At 37.6% G+C, this 15,698-nt stretch overlaps 1 protein-coding gene across 11 annotated transcripts in view; it reads right to left on the reverse strand.

Annotated features, from left to right (window-relative positions):
* Positions 1–229: 229 nt before the first annotated feature.
* The window catches only part of LCORL (ligand dependent nuclear receptor corepressor like), a 91,802-nt gene continuing 76,333 nt past the window's right edge, over positions 230–15,698 (reverse strand). For 5 of the 11 annotated variants that reach the window (XM_066185523.1, XM_066185522.1, XM_066185518.1 and 2 more), the window contains one exon: positions 1,831–1,983. In XM_066185523.1, the coding sequence (XP_066041620.1) occupies positions 1,924–1,983 (60 nt within the window). In that variant the 3' untranslated portion in view covers positions 1,831–1,923. Of the gene's footprint in view, positions 1,984–15,698 lie in introns of all 11 variants that reach the window. The other 6 variants (XM_066185530.1, XM_066185521.1, XM_066185528.1 and 3 more) reach the window with 5 other exon arrangements.

A 15,698-nucleotide genomic window follows, 5' to 3' on the forward strand; every position in this document is an offset into this window, starting at 1 on the left:
TTAAAACCAATGTTGGGATTCTTGTTTGTGTATTCAGTCTCTTCAGCCTATGCACTTAAAACAGCTTCTCTTGAGAAGAGGCCCTTTGGCCAGTTGTTCTCCAGGCTGAAGGACAGCAGGGGCTGGTGAACTTGGGTTATGCCTGAAAACTCTCGAGTCAGCAGCCAACTAAAATTCAAAGGAATAATAATAATAATAACAATAATAATAATAAATAGTTGTTAACAAAAAGCAGGCTTCTGCTTGGTGCTAAGGGAGACATGTCCAAACCAGTGAGGTTCTGGTATTTACGGGGTCTTTGAAATCAGAATATCCATGTGGCATCTCCTTCCACGGGCACACAAACAATTCCAGCTGCATTGGCTCCAGTGCTTGAAAGACTCCTATGTCCTGCCTGACTCCTGGTGCTTTGGTGGGCTTCCACTGAAGTCAACTCCAGTTCCTCTCCCCTGGGAAGTTTAATTCTCCTTTTGGCTTTCTTCCCCCACAGAATCCACGGGCACGTAACAGTTGAGATACATAAAGACCTTTTAAATAGCTCAAACCATGATGAATGTTTATTCTTTTAATCACATTCTGCACTTTTAATAATGTCCAATGTGTCAGTGACTCAGTACCCTCTTGGGATCTTGTGACACCAGAATTCATAACAATCTCTGTTTCAGTTACTGGATTGCACCTGCAAACCAACAAACCCCTGTAAAGAGGAAGTGCATCTTCAGTTTTGTAAGGTGAATCCTTAAAACCTTTGTTTTATAAAATACAGTGTCTTCCAAGGAAATTTCCTTCTGGAAAATTAATTCTTGTCAAGTAAAGGACAGACAACTCATCATGAATTAAGAAACCTCTACTCTAGCTACTGAATGTATGACTCCAGAAAAGAGAAGTATATTATATGGTTTTATTCTAACACTTTTGTTATAGCTCTATTAATAATAAAGTTTTGATGAATGAAATACATGAACCTTGCTAAGATCATTAAAGCATGGAATGTCTACAATGTAGTCAGCTACAACCATTTACTACTTCTTTGAGTAGAGATAAAATTTTGATTTTACATTGAATTTCCAAAGTACACGGAAAAAAAATGAAATAGGAAGAGCATTTACATCCATTTTAATTGGTGGCAGGCATAAATTCATAAAACAAATGGGGAGGAAAGACCATTTAGCAGAAACCTCAAAAAGTGCAGATACAGATTTGTTGAATGACAATCTTTCACGAGATTCTCCAGCAGGCTTGGTCTTTCTTTTAGACATTAGGGTCATTAAACACTGTCACACAGAAGTCCTCAAGGTAAGTGAAGATGAAAGCATAGTGCAGAAACAAACTGGTGCTTCCACACATTTCAATCCGTTGGTGAAGGAGATCTCCTCAGATAATTTACCTTTGTACTGCTTTGCTTCGAGGTAGTCGGTCTCCACCTGTTACAGATTGGTTTGAATTATTACCATAAATCTTTACATGGTGACCTATGCCACAAATTACATAATATATTAACTTTCGTGCACAAAAATAAAATTGGGAAACCATAGTTAAAGAACATAGAAAAATCACAATACTATTAAAGGGGAACATCTGATTCTGATATAAATTTGTACTGCAAGAATTTCATGATGGTCAGATGTGAAACTTCATATTTAGAAAAGAAAAAGTACATCAAACTGAATAATGCTAGTAGTATATAAAGCCAAATCACACAAGATCATTTCAAGATCAATGTAATAAATGCTTATTATTTAGCAGAAAAAAAAAGTCAGGAACAATGTACAAAATAATAGTGCAAGAACAGCTGCAATCTATTTGTTCTCATCAGTTTTGAGATTTTGGTTAAAAACTTTACAGCTGGCGAGAGATGCTGCTGAAAAACTCAGATTCCACTCAGTGGGCTGATTAAGGCACATCTTTATGGACTTCAAATGTTCATTTTCTGTGTTCATGTCTATTGAACTCTGCGGCTCCGAGACTTTCACTTGTAGCGTGCTGTGAGAAAAGAAGTGGGGGGTAGGAGAGGGAAAAAATGAGAAAAAGTTTAGTACACTTTCCTCTTGCCCTGCAACAAGCTGATAAGAGGCAAGATGAGGTGGTGGCAGATCCTGTATTCTGTTGGGGATTTTTGTTGTTGTTTTAATGCACTGTGTTCCAGAACCACAGAGACTAGAAGCTGACTGTGCTGTGCTGTAAAGTGGATTGGGCTTGTCTGTGTGGGGATGGCTGAGGCCTGTCCATGGCAGTGCCCGGCCCAGGTCAGTCTCCTGCTCCCGCTGTTCCTTTGCAGGAGGTGCAGTATCAGCTGGCCTCCAGCTGACTACTGTAAAGCCACAGGGCAGGAACTGGGCAAGAGGTTGGGGCTTGTTTTTATTGCTGACAACATTAATTTAGTGCAGCCATGGAAGGACTCTCATTAGACAGTATTTTGTTTTAAGTCTAAGGAAAAATAATACAAGAAGTTCTTTGTGGGGGTCACTAAGCAGACTAGGACAGATGTGTGGACTGAATCATCAAACAGTTTGGGATGGAAGACACTTACAAAGGTCATCTGCTCCAATCCCCTGCAATAAGCAGGGACATCTTCAACTAGATCAGGTTGCTCAGAGCCCCATCCATCCCTATCCTGAATGTTTCCAGGGATAGGACATCCAGCATCTGTCTGGACAACCTCCTTCCGTGTTTCACCATCCTCATCACCAAAAATGTCTTTCTTAATATATAAAGCACTCAGAAGTGCTTTAAGATACAGAACACACTCAGAAGACAATTTCAATCCTCATTTCAAACCTCTTCATCCCTTTTATTTTACTGCCTACCTCTTGCAGTGATTTGCCCCGGGTGTGATACATTGTTTCTCACCATCCATTTCCTAGTTTTCGAGAAGTTTAAGAATGATACAAAGTTGAAAATATTTCTGAGGTACTAAAAATATTGTACTAAGTACTGTAATTAAGGGTAGGAGGTAATCACCATGATAAAACCTATCTGAACACAGTTGTCTATCAAAGGGGTATTTAAGCAGCAAAAATGGCTTTTACTTGCTGCATTTGAGGAGGAGAGGTTCATCACAGAACTCAGGTGCACATTCTGAAGGACTGGATGTGCTGTAGTGTAGTGCTCACAGGGGTGAGTGGAGTAGCTGAGGACAGTCAGTCAGTGTAGGACTATACCCTAAAACCTTGGCTTGTGTTACTCAAATACCAATGACTGACTTCGATGGAAACATTTCCTAGGTCACAGCAAAAGGGAAAGAGCTTAGGCAACAGCTAAAATGACAATTCACTGTTGTTTGTCACAGAGATCAGAAACAGTTTTAATTCTTTCACATTTTAATATAAGCTCCCCTCAAGGCTGTGTGCCTTTCTGCCATGGCAGTGAAACAGAAATTTCTCATTTACTAACACTAGTTCCCAGCCCTCCAAACTGGTGCACTGCTCCCATGCCCTGCATTTCCTTGTGTCATTATTCAGCCTCTATCTTTTGCCTTGTTTTGCCTTGTACCCTTTCCCTCTGGTTGCTCTGATCTTTTCCTTCCTGCGGGAAAAGGAGTGCAGGTGTAGATGATGGACAGGACTTCAGTTAGCAAAGTTACTTTCTTGAGTTTACAACCTCTTCAGAGTTGGATCTTGGCCCTCAGAAAGTCAAAAGCTTTATGACCATGGGATTAAGTGATGGTGTTAAGGATGACTTCTGCAATGAGCAGATTTCCTCACCCCTACTGATTTTGTGCTTTTCAGGCATGGCCAGGCAGCAAAACATAACTTCCAATAACTACCCAACAGCTAAATGAAGGATAGGGCAGGAATGGTTTGGTTTGGTTTTTTCAAGGGTTGGGGTGGCTTTGGGTTTTGGTTTCAGGTTTTTTTGGTGGCAGTGGTTGCTATCTGAAAGGAACATAAATGCCTTGGGAATCAAGAAATTGCAAACTATGAAATAGTATATCCATGCAAAGTGCTTTAAAATAGTGTATTTAAATATTTTTAAATCAGAGAATGTAATTAAAGGGATGAAGTTAAACTGAAGCACCTGAATTTTTCCAGTCAAATCCATCAATAGATTCTACTTTAAATTTTATTCCACTCTACTTGCACAAGCTCCACAGCATTCCTAGCTAAAGATGTTACACAAAATTCCGATTACAGCCTCATGGGCCCAGAAACCACGAAGCCTGTTTCAGGAGAGCCTGGAAGAATATCCCCACTTTACAGCCCCCTGGAGCTCTGCACTACCAACACTCACACCAGTAAGAAGATGGAGTTCCCTTCAATTTCCTAGACAACAGGTATATACTGACCTTAAATAATGGTCTAAAAAGGTTAAAATTTTCAATTCTGATGCCATGTGTTTACCATTCCAGCAATTATCATCTGTTTTGTTTTTATTCACTTGGGGCTGACTCAGTTAATCAGCTTCCGTGCATGTGATTTGTGGAAGTCAGCTACAGGTGCTTCTGTGACATGGAACATAAACTCCAGCCACGGCATATCCAATAGCTCTGTTTTCACTAGGACATTTGAAGACAGGACAACAGTGCGAAAATTACAGAGGAAAAAAATGAAAATCATCTTCATTTTTTTCACAATTTGCATGAAAAATTAGTGAGATTTCTTGAAAATTCGGTATTTTTTCTTAATCTTTAATTACACTGCCCTCTCCTAGCCCTTTTCTCTAGGTCTTGAAGTGCTGGTAACGTATTTACTGCTTAATTGAAAAAAATTTCTATTTCACCATGTATATATTTCACCATTTCACTGATCCATGTAATTGTTGTCTCTTCTCAGAAAGTAAAGGGCACAAAAGGGGATATGGAAATGTGACTATACATTTTGATCTGAAAAAAGAGCAATTTGAAAAAATGCCTCGGGGAGCCAAATTCAGCATGCCCTGAGCAGGTGCTCAGCCATGGCTCTGTGCAAAGGGCCTGTCCAGTCTCGGAGAGGTTTGACTCTTCCCCAGAGCCATGAGGGGACACAGAGGGGTGGCACTGAGGACACGGGCACAGCTCACTGCGCATGGTGCCTGGACACACTGCTGGGTCAGTGCAAGCTGGGAATGCCCTCACATGCTCTGGGCTTTCCTTGGAAGCTGCCGCATGCCAAACCAGCAGGTCTGGAACAGTCAGTGAGGACATCAGGTTGGTTTTGTGTGTGTTGTTAACTTCCAGTTGCCCTGTCAACATCACTGAACCACCTCTGAATTTACCATCTTTCAACAGTGCTGCAGAAAGGATGGATTGTCTGTGGTTTTCTAACAAATCACCCCAGTGTTATTCCAACTCATCCCAGCAGCCAGATCAGAGTAACATCGATGAACTCTCAGGTCCTCTCTGGTCTCCTTGGCTAAGCAGAGAACCCTGTGTGCAGTTAAGTTTCCAGACCTGCTGAGACCTAAAGGGATCATCTCATCCCCAAAAATCTTCCTCTTATAATTGAATAAAAAGGAATAAATAGAAAGGTTTGAATTCTTACTTCTACTAAAGTAAGCAATGAGTGGCCTCCCCATGTTCCTAAGTGTTAAAGAAAACCTTGTTCTTTTCCACACTTCCTGTTAAAACTGCCTGAATACAACTATTTTTTTTTAAATTCACATCTTTCTCTTTAGTTTTACCCAAATCATCATTTTACTCTTAGAAATACTGATTTTTAATAACAGGATGGGAGAGCAACACCAGAAAAGTTGAGGCTGCCAAGCACAAAAGGAAAATATTCGTTGAGCTGCTTATTTTCTCTGCAGTTTGGAGCCACATTCTCCTGGAAAAACAGGATATTTGACACCTGTTGTTGTATGAAAATGATAAAGTTTAAAAAAATCTGGCTAGCTCAAGTCCATACATTTGCTGAGTTAATCTGTCACAACATGTTGAAAAAAAGTAGGAAAAAGAAAAAGTTGGAATGGGTAAAAATGTCTCTTATCTGTTAGGTCGGTCTTCAGCATTTCCCATCAGAGATTGCCATCAACACTGTGCTCGTGTGCTGTAAAACAGCTATGAGTGTATCACTGCAGAGCTATGTTTCTCTAAGTCCTCTGCAACACCTACAGGTAAAAACACCTCCTTCCCCACTATTTGGGACCAAGGTCAAACTGGCTCTTACCCTCCTGCCTGACAGAAATTCTGCAAACTGCACTTGTTAAACACTGCCAGCAGTGATTGCAGACTGGTAGCTTGGAAAGCATAAGAGCATCTGTGACACACAGCACTGACTCAAGGCTTTTACAGAAAGGTTTCAAAAACACTGAGTATAAATGGTAAAACTTAAGCAGAATTTTAAAAAAAAATGTTCTCTGTACAAATTCCACTCAAACACTTTCTCAAAAAGGGAACCAGTAGAATACACTAGGTTAAAATCGACAATGACTACAGCAGCCTCAGTATGATTTCCAACAGAGACTGATTCGTTAATGTAACATATATTGAAAAGACAGTAAACCAAGCATGTGTAGTCTGACTGACTGTCTCTAAAATTTAAACTCGTTTTTTTTCCACAATGCCAAAACCCAGCAGCAAAGAAATCTACAAAGAAAAAATTTAATGTCTCATTTCCATTTACCAACTGGATTCTCATTGTAATATGAAATAACATATTTCAGCAGTGTGGATGGAATCTCATTTGGGAATCAGAGAGAGAAAGAAATGCCCTGGAAATCAATCAAAGCGAGATGGGGAGATAAACAATATTCAGGGTGTCTTAAAAGTCAGATATAAGAGTCGAGTTTAACACAGCTGGAGTGCTAAGACAAATAAAACAGTACAGAATATCAAGACAGGAGTTGAACTGAATGGAGACAAAAAGACAAGGGGAGAAGTCAGAACCAGCCATAATCCCAGACTGGAATTATGGTGGAAAGTTTATTTTGCTCTTCAGACTAACTCAGAGCTGTTTTCTCGGTTTGAGGGGAAAAAAAAAGGAAATATGAATGAAATACATAAACAATGTATGAGAAAGATAGCTAGAGGAGGCAACTAGGGATTTATCAGCACTCTTGGCCTGTCAGTGAAAGAGCATTACTTACTGGTAGCTTTTTTCTGAATCTTTATATTGAGATACCCACACACTGTTCAAGCCTTCAGTCTAACTTGCACAGAGACAAAATTATGTAGCAGTACTAATCATTAGTACTCCATCTGCAAAGGCCACAGCACAACAGTAACACCGAACAGCAGGTGGTTACATTTTCAGGTAAACATTTGGCAAGTGGAATGGATGGCAACAGATTCAGAGTGAGGTTGGATAAATAATGTAACTTTCTCCCCAAAACCAGTCAGCCTCAGAAAATTACACACAGGAGATCATAGGGAATATAAAAGGTTTAAATTGTAATTTCATTGAAGAATTCAGGAACTAAAATTCTTTTTAAAAATAAATTAATCAGGCTTGCATAGCCATGGAAGTACAGAGCTCCATTCTAATGGCTCCCCAAAATACAGGGCAGACTTGAATATCTGTTGACAAGTTTAAATAGCAACAACATTCCTTCCCCTTTTAAAGTTTTAAATATTTAAAGCAGCCTGACAGAAAGTTATGTAGAACAGTGATCTTTTTGACAAGAATCACCATGTTTTGTGGCATTACAGACTCTTTAGCAGTCCACAGAAGGCACCCGGTTTTCAAGAACGAGGAAATAGAATATTAATGTAAGCTGTCACTGAAGTGGGCATGAAGCAGCCATAAAATTTTAGAGTGTAATTTACTCGTGATCATAGTACATAACCTGTTAAAAAGAAAATCCTATGATCTCAAATTTTTTATAGCATACTGTCTTAAAAGATCTTGGGAACAAAAAGCAGCTAAGATTGTAACAGTTGAAAGGCAGCATCATTAATTTGATGATGAACAATGAATTCTTGGCTTCTAGGCACCACCATGACACAAGCCTTCCTCTGATCATCAGTTCCCTGAAAGAAAACTAGTTATTACTAGAAGTTAGCAGCATGCAAATAAATAAAACCCCTAAACGCCTGTTGTGCAGATGAGCACTGTTGTATTTGACTGACAAACATACTATAATAGAAGAAAAGATTTTGCTTCTTTTTTTTCTACCTAACCATAATTAAAAATGGTTTTGAATGAGGCACAATAAGGTTGGAGGTTCAGAACAATGTGTGCTGCTGGTTCAGGCTGCTCTGAGGAAGCACAGTGCCTCCATCTCAGTGCTGTGATGAATGCAGCTATGGAAGTCCTGTCATTTGAGCTCAAATCTTTAATCCATAATTGTTTTTTGACATTATAAACGCAATTATGTTTCAGAGAGAGATCATCTCAAAAATACGATGAGACAGTCCCTGGGTGGTTTAAAACCCACCAGGCTTCTGAATTAAGGAAGGTCAAACAGCAATTTGCAAATAAGTAATTTCCTTTTCTGAGATTTCTACTACTTAAATGTAATTTAAAACCAGCTGTAAGTAGTAAACTGATAAATAGGAAATGTCAGCAACAAATATGATACACAAGAGAATTTATTCAAATACACATCTCAAGAACTCTAAAGTAGAAAGACAGGTAACAACAACTACCAAATTTTAAGAATTGATACCTTAAGTATAGATCTTAAGTATTTTATTGCATTGTATATAAATTTCTTAAATTTCAAAAATAAACTATTGTTATTGAATGTTTTGAAAATTATGCTATGTGCCCCAAAAAGAACACTGAAGCCTAAATTTAAAGTAGTTTTTTCCCCCCTTAAAATTCACCCTGCATTCAAAATTAAAGTCTGTACACATAGGCAAGAGAGCACCATTCAAGTGAGAATAAGAATTTATTTTTAAAGAAAAATATTTTGAGTTCTTACAGCTTCTAGACAAGATTTTTTTCAGCTAGAGTTCCATTTCATGTACAGGGAAATAATCCATTGTTTGGACCAAGGTTTCAATAGTTTCAAATAAGATAGCTTTGAGGGCAGGCCTGTGTCAGTCATACATCAAGTATAATACCTGAGCGTTTCTGAAATCCACACCTTAGGTAACAGGAACTTGTGACAAGATCCATCTGAAAAGACAGACTTCCCTGAATATCTTAATTTTCATGTATGCATGTATTTTAATATGAAATGTGAAAGCCTCATCATTCAAATACCTAGCAGAATCCTAATTTTGAGATATTCTACCCTGAGATAGAAAATGAAAACAAAGAGTAGGAATACCTAAGACCTGCTTGGAAAAACTTGATTGTAGTCACATTGCCCACTGATGGCTTGACAACTGATATAAAATATCCCAAACCAAGCAGAAATTCAGACTTATGCTGTTGAAAGTATTTTAAGTCCTAAGTTAATTTTAAGGCCATTTCTACTGGTATGCATGAAGTAAGAAAAGTAGGTCGAAAGTTGATCTTAACTGAAGAAAGAGCTGCAGTCAAGTTAAGATACCTGCCCCACTTACAGATCAACCATGATAAAAGACAGAAGCAGATTCCTCTTATGGATGCCCAGAAGTGCAGACAGAACGGAGGATGCAGCAGTAAGTGGAGGATGGAGAGTAGGTGAGAGGCATAGCCACTGAAAGAAAGTGTGAAACTCCTGCCTAAATTTAATTTGTGGTAAGAAACCAATAAAGCTGAAAGCAGACATAAGTCAGGTGAGATTCTGCTGCTGAAAAGACAAATCAAATAGTAACTTCCAGTCAGACTGATGAAATCAAAGAAAAGAATAAAGAAAAGGGCACATTGCCTCCATAAATCATGAAGTTTCTCACTAAAGGTTTACATCCTCTTGACACAGCAAGAGATATTATTATTTGTACTCCAAAGAAATTGAAGAATAATCTAAACAGCCTTTACAGATGTCTGGAACACGAGAGGAATCAGCATCAGAAAATGGTTCCCTTTCAGTTATGAAAAAATGCAGAGAAACAAAACTTGTTTAACCTGTCCCACAAGAACAGTATGTGTAATTTGCCATGAAAACGACAGCAGAAACTGTAACTTGTCCAGAGTTATGAAGCATGCAGAGCTGTTGGCCCAAAAACATGGAGGTAGAAAGATGAAATCTGTTTAAATATCTTGACCTTGGAAAAGACGTATCTTTACATTGTAGGAAAAAAAATTTAATTACCTGGTCTTCAATATGAAAAGAAAAAGGATTAAAAATCTAAAAATGGCTTTTTACAAAAGATTTTCCATAACTGGATTTGAAGAAATCTGTGACAAAAGCTGACTGACATTTTGCTCATGGTATCAAAAATCTCTTGGCAGGTGTATGGACCAGATAGGATGGACCAGCCAAAGTACACAAGAGGAGACATGCAGTAAAAAATCAAAACAGGAATAAAACTGGGCTGCACTTGTCTTCTGCAGAATATCCTTTACCGCTCACAAACACACAGACTGGAATAAAAGGAAAGCTGATGCATGATCTGAGAATCAGTTAGAGTTTGGTACTATAGGAGAGCAAAGTATGAAGGCAGAATGCAGAGAAGTGTGGAATAACCAGAGTGTAATGGCCTGGCTGGTCTGAACTGTGGCTCAGACACGGGTCTGAATAAACAAAATGAGTAACAGTAATGTTGTGAAATGAACAAGAGCTCCGCAGGACCCCAGTGCTGCACCAGTGCAGGACAGGCACCTCTGGGACAAAAGCACAGGCAGCTATCGTGGAGCACAGAGGAAGCACAAGTCAACACTGTGCTGGTGCAACACTACAAATGAGTGTCATAAGATACAAAAAGCAGCAGGACAGCCAACAAAGAAAGAGACTACCAATGGCAAAGGTGCCATTTTCACTACAGGAGCAGAGCTGATATGCAATGACTTGACATCCCAATTGGGCTCATCACCCTCCTTGAAAAAGTGTGTATGAAATGAGAATGAAAAATAAAGTGAGCATTTAGATGAGAAAACAAGTCAGTCTGCTGAAAGCTGGCAATCCAACAATGGGAAAAAAAGAAATAACTGATGGAGGAGATATGAAAACTGTGATTTTCATAGATGTTTTTCAAGATGATACCTCATGCATTGAAAGGAGATGATGGACAGAGATGTATCTCTAGAACAGCACTATTTTGTCAAGTTACACTGCAACCCATCAAAACATTGAGCCCTAACCTGGTTAGGACTGTGGAGTACACATTAATTATTACTCAGTTACAATAATTTCAATCTTTTATTTAACTAGCAGTGAAATAAGATTAACTCTTCTAGCTTTTTATAAAGCACTATTAAAAAACCCCTTGTGAGCAACAAAGTAAAAAATTCCAAATAACTTCCCAATTGGCATCTCAATCAAGGTTCTACTTGCAGTTGTTCAAAGAAATGCTTTTCACTTAAAATCATCCCTTAGAAAGGTTCACAGGTGGCACATATCCCTATATAAATATATTCAGGTACAGGTCGACAGATCACACATTTCTATATAACTGTATTGTGTTAATTAACGGGTTAATTAATTAACCTGTAATTCTGATTTCCAAAATTTTAATCTGATTTCCTTCAAAATAACTTTCTTTAAATAACTACGAAGTAAACACGGGTAATGAAGACTCCATGAACTTGCTTTATCCAGATCACACGCCCAAAACCACCATCATGTTTGACACGACCTTGAACACAGGAAGCCCAACACTCCTCTGACTGCCACCAAGGGCAAACCCGCCAAGCTGTGATGCTGCTCTGGGGTGTGCATGGGAATATTGGCAAAACTCTGCTCTGAAAATATCAGGCTTCTCTTATACAGCAATTTCCTTTCAGATACATCCACCTAATTAGTTGTTGATCACTGCAAAAATATCTGTCTTAATTAGAACCTGAAGGTTCTCAACAGCTTTCAGAAACACACAGCATTCTCAGTGACACCCAAGATTCAAGGACATTTTAGAGAGCCTTTCTTTTCCATGTTTACCACAGGAAACATTGGAGAGAAAAAGACTTTTGATAAGGAAATACTGTCCTTAAAATATGGCTAAAATACAATTTGTATTAAATTAATATCCAGTTACCAAATAAGAAAAAAATATTTCTATTAGTCTCAAAGGTTGTTTAAACAATATCTTCAAGGCACAAAAGTGCAATTACAGCAAAATCAAAGGACACTGCAAGCAAAACTATGACCACTGAATAAATGTGGAATTATACTTAGCTTAAAAAGCTGAAAGATTTCAAACCATCAAGGGTCAGACTAAAACTATCCTTTGATGAGTGAAAGATAAATTAGGAAAGGAAAATCTACTCAACAATATATGCAAACAACAACCCAGTCATCTCACACCATTTTAAATTTCCCCCCTCAATTCTGAAACCAGATCCTGCACTTTTTGAATGTAATTAAATGAAGATTCCAGTATAAGACACTTTACAAAGATGTGGTGAAAGTAAAAAAGCAGCACTAGCTTTAGCATATAAACAATAGAGAAATGCAAAGTATGACACAGTACATGGGACTCTTATGAATTAAAGCATCTCTCTTGAACTATTTTCAACACCAAAATGTGGAACTGTCTCAGCAAAATTAATCTGATCTGGTCATGGTCAGACTACATAAATACTTTACTTACAGGTTACTTTACTTCACAGGTTCTGCTGATTGACTTTCCTCCTTTTCTATCTAACAGCAACAGCCGCTCTGCTTTAAGGCAAGAAACTCTCAACAGAAGAGGGGATTTAAAAAAAGATACGTATTTGTCAGATTTTCAAAAGCACTGTGCAGGCCTCAGGAAACTGCTCTTTTCTCTTCTAGAAAAAGGCTTACAAAGGAAGACAGAAGATTGTCTATATTTATTTAGTATTATAAAGGAGTAGTATTATTTAGTAGTAATATTTAGTTCCCTAAAGAAAGCTGAATAATCTAGCCATTTCCTCAGGACTGAGGACAAATAGGAGAACATGACTATGAGTGTCTCAGTTTTTGCAGAGGTAAAATTAAAAACAGACAGCAAAACAATACTGAATAAAATGATGAAAAAAGCATCCCAGCTTAGGTATAAAACTGGGTACATAAATCCTACACAAAGGTTTAATGACCATGGGACTAAACTAAAGAAAACTACATATCCTAGCACGTAAAGAAATTTTAAGACCTTAGAGACAAGTTCTTTTAAAAAGTCCGTTATTCAAAGAAGCAAGAGTAAAAATCCTTAGCTCAGAACCCTCAAAAGAAGATGAGTAAAGCATACTCTAAGGCAACATGCAAATAACTGCAGTTTAAAACTTAACAGCACCCAAAAGCTACACACCCCACACTAGATCCCATGATGTGAGAAAAACAAAAGGAGAGTATGTAATTTGGCAAGTAGAATTCCAGAGTGTAAAACAAAATGGAGCGTTAGACTGTGGCACGGGAGCTGCTGTTGTTGCATCACGGGGAATGAGGCAGAGACCATTAAGTTCATTAAATGAGTAAGGATTTATTACACATGTACAGTCAACTATATATCAAGTGTACCTTTCTGCTTTTACACTTCTGCATTAAAAATGGCCCACTTACTGAGAACAGTCATTCATTTCACATTCTTCTTATATTTATATTAATGCTCTTACTTCAGTTTATGTCTGCCTGTGAAAAGGTATCTTGTCTAGCAACTTCACGTATGAAAATTTCTACTTACTCTGCATCACAGGTAAAACTTATTTTTGAGCCAAGTAATCCTCTGATAAAAAGCCTTTCTGAAAAGAACCTTCTTAAAATTAACAGATTTAACGACTGTCACACTATGTTTCCTCTGTACTTTTCCTAACCTAATATTTTAAACTTGTCACTCATTATAGGGATATAGAATGTTCAGCTTCATGAAAGCTGAACAACCTGCTAAAACCAATCTTGTTTGTCAGTAGGTCATTCACAGTAGTAGGGAAGGGATCCCCATTTGTAGCTTTATCATTACTGGATTACACTACCACGGGACAAATAAGCAAAAAATTCTGAAATACTAAAGCCATGCTAACACAGACATGTAAAAAAGAATTCACAAAATTTTCCCTTCCAATTTTTAGCAAACTCATAGTAATGGAAGTTTAAGAAAATGTTTGTCTGTAGTATTAATACAGATGTTCTTTTATGTGCACAATGAACAGACCAATTAGACTTGCAACACTAAAGTTTTCATAGTTATAATTCTTCACTCTTGCAGCCAACTTTGAAATGACCACAAAAATCTCAAAATAGCAAATTCTCTTTTCAAGTACTGCACTAACTTGATTTCATTAAGGTAGAATTTAAAAACCACATTCAAATATAATAAAAAATTAAAATTGAAAAGTCATATTCTCTGCTGACAAATCCAATAGATCTGTCCTAAAATTCCAGGCTACTTGAAGAAAAGCCAAAATGTAAGTGTGAAAATTAAGTAGTTCATGTTTGGTGAAAACATGCTAACTTTAAGTGATAGAAATTGATTTTTAAAAGCTTGTGTATGCCAACTCCCATCCTGATATGAAAGGCAAGTGCACAGGTTTGTGATTTCAGCTCTGCCTGCTACTGTAGAAGCTTCACAGTCTCTTTTCCATCTGTATGAAGTCCACACCCTTTGAAGCAGATTTTTAAAATATTCAGTACATGGTAAGATTGTAAAATGGAGTATTTTACATGTCCCAGTTTTATCATTGGATTAGCAGTTTTTTGTATTTTAACTTGGCTTTCTTGAAACCTTTTGCCCAAGTCCAAAGCATGTGAATGAGACCTTCAGTGTTACAAGAGATCTAGTCTTGTGAAAGGGAAACAAATGCTTTCCTAAAAACATGTTTATGTAATTTTCTTTGCACAACAGAGAATAATAGTGCTTCAGTGTTGCTAAAGAAATTAAAGTTGCCAGAAGATGGATTTAGAGTAAAAGGGAACTGGTCCTCAACATATCAAATGCATTGTAGAAGCAACAGTTCAGAAGTAGCAACAAACATCAAATGGACCCATGTATCTACCAGCCACCTTATCTTGAATAGAAGAGGCAATGAGAAAAAAGCAATTAACTCTTTTCTGTTGCTGCAATGAGTGCATGGCTAGTCCTGGTTGCTGGACACTACCTTGTGCTGTAAGAGTTCCATCGTTTATTCCTGCTTGCACATGCAAGTGTACATAGAAATTTGGTAAGAAAACCAAGTACACATAAAAATTTGGGAAGAACATTCTGCCCACCTGCCGCAATGTTTCACAATAAAACAGCATCACAACATCTCCCTCTTTGAATAACATTTGGTACAGACCCCAACATTCATAAAAGTTGAAGAAAAACTTCAAATACTGACCATAGATATGTATATAGCAACATTTCAAGCATGACAAGAACAATGATATAGTTTATGATACCACATAAACAAAAATACAATCCAAAGAACATATGAACGAAACATGATGTTTTCATGTGCATTAAACTTCCAGATGCAGGAATTATGTTTGAAGTCACATGCATGCACAGCTAGAAATCATGTTGCTTCTTTTTAGGGAGTAGCCATATTACACTAAAAATGTTTGTATGATTTCCTTGGCTGGTGCAGAGAGTACACAATGTAGAATCAACACAGCAAAACAAGACATCCTTCCAATATCAGACAATGCTCTGATAGTGCAATAGTACCCCTAAGAAAGATCTGGGGTTACAAGTGTGGAGACAATTCCAGAATAATCACTCTTTGTCTTTTAACATTTCCTGTATCAATGAACTTCCTATCATAGCCTTTCTAAAGACAATGACTGATATGAGAAACCATGAGTAAAAGGGAAAATAACAAAAACTGTAAATGAAGTAATGTAAAATATCAAAATAGTTATCAGATTTCCTGAAGATC

The sequence above is a fragment of the Chamaea fasciata genome, unplaced genomic scaffold (genome assembly GCF_029207755.1).
Source record: "Chamaea fasciata isolate MVZ Bird 193981 ecotype frontalis unplaced genomic scaffold, bChaFas1.0.hap1 SCAF_6, whole genome shotgun sequence".
Lineage (NCBI taxonomy): Eukaryota > Metazoa > Chordata > Aves > Passeriformes > Sylviidae > Chamaea > Chamaea fasciata.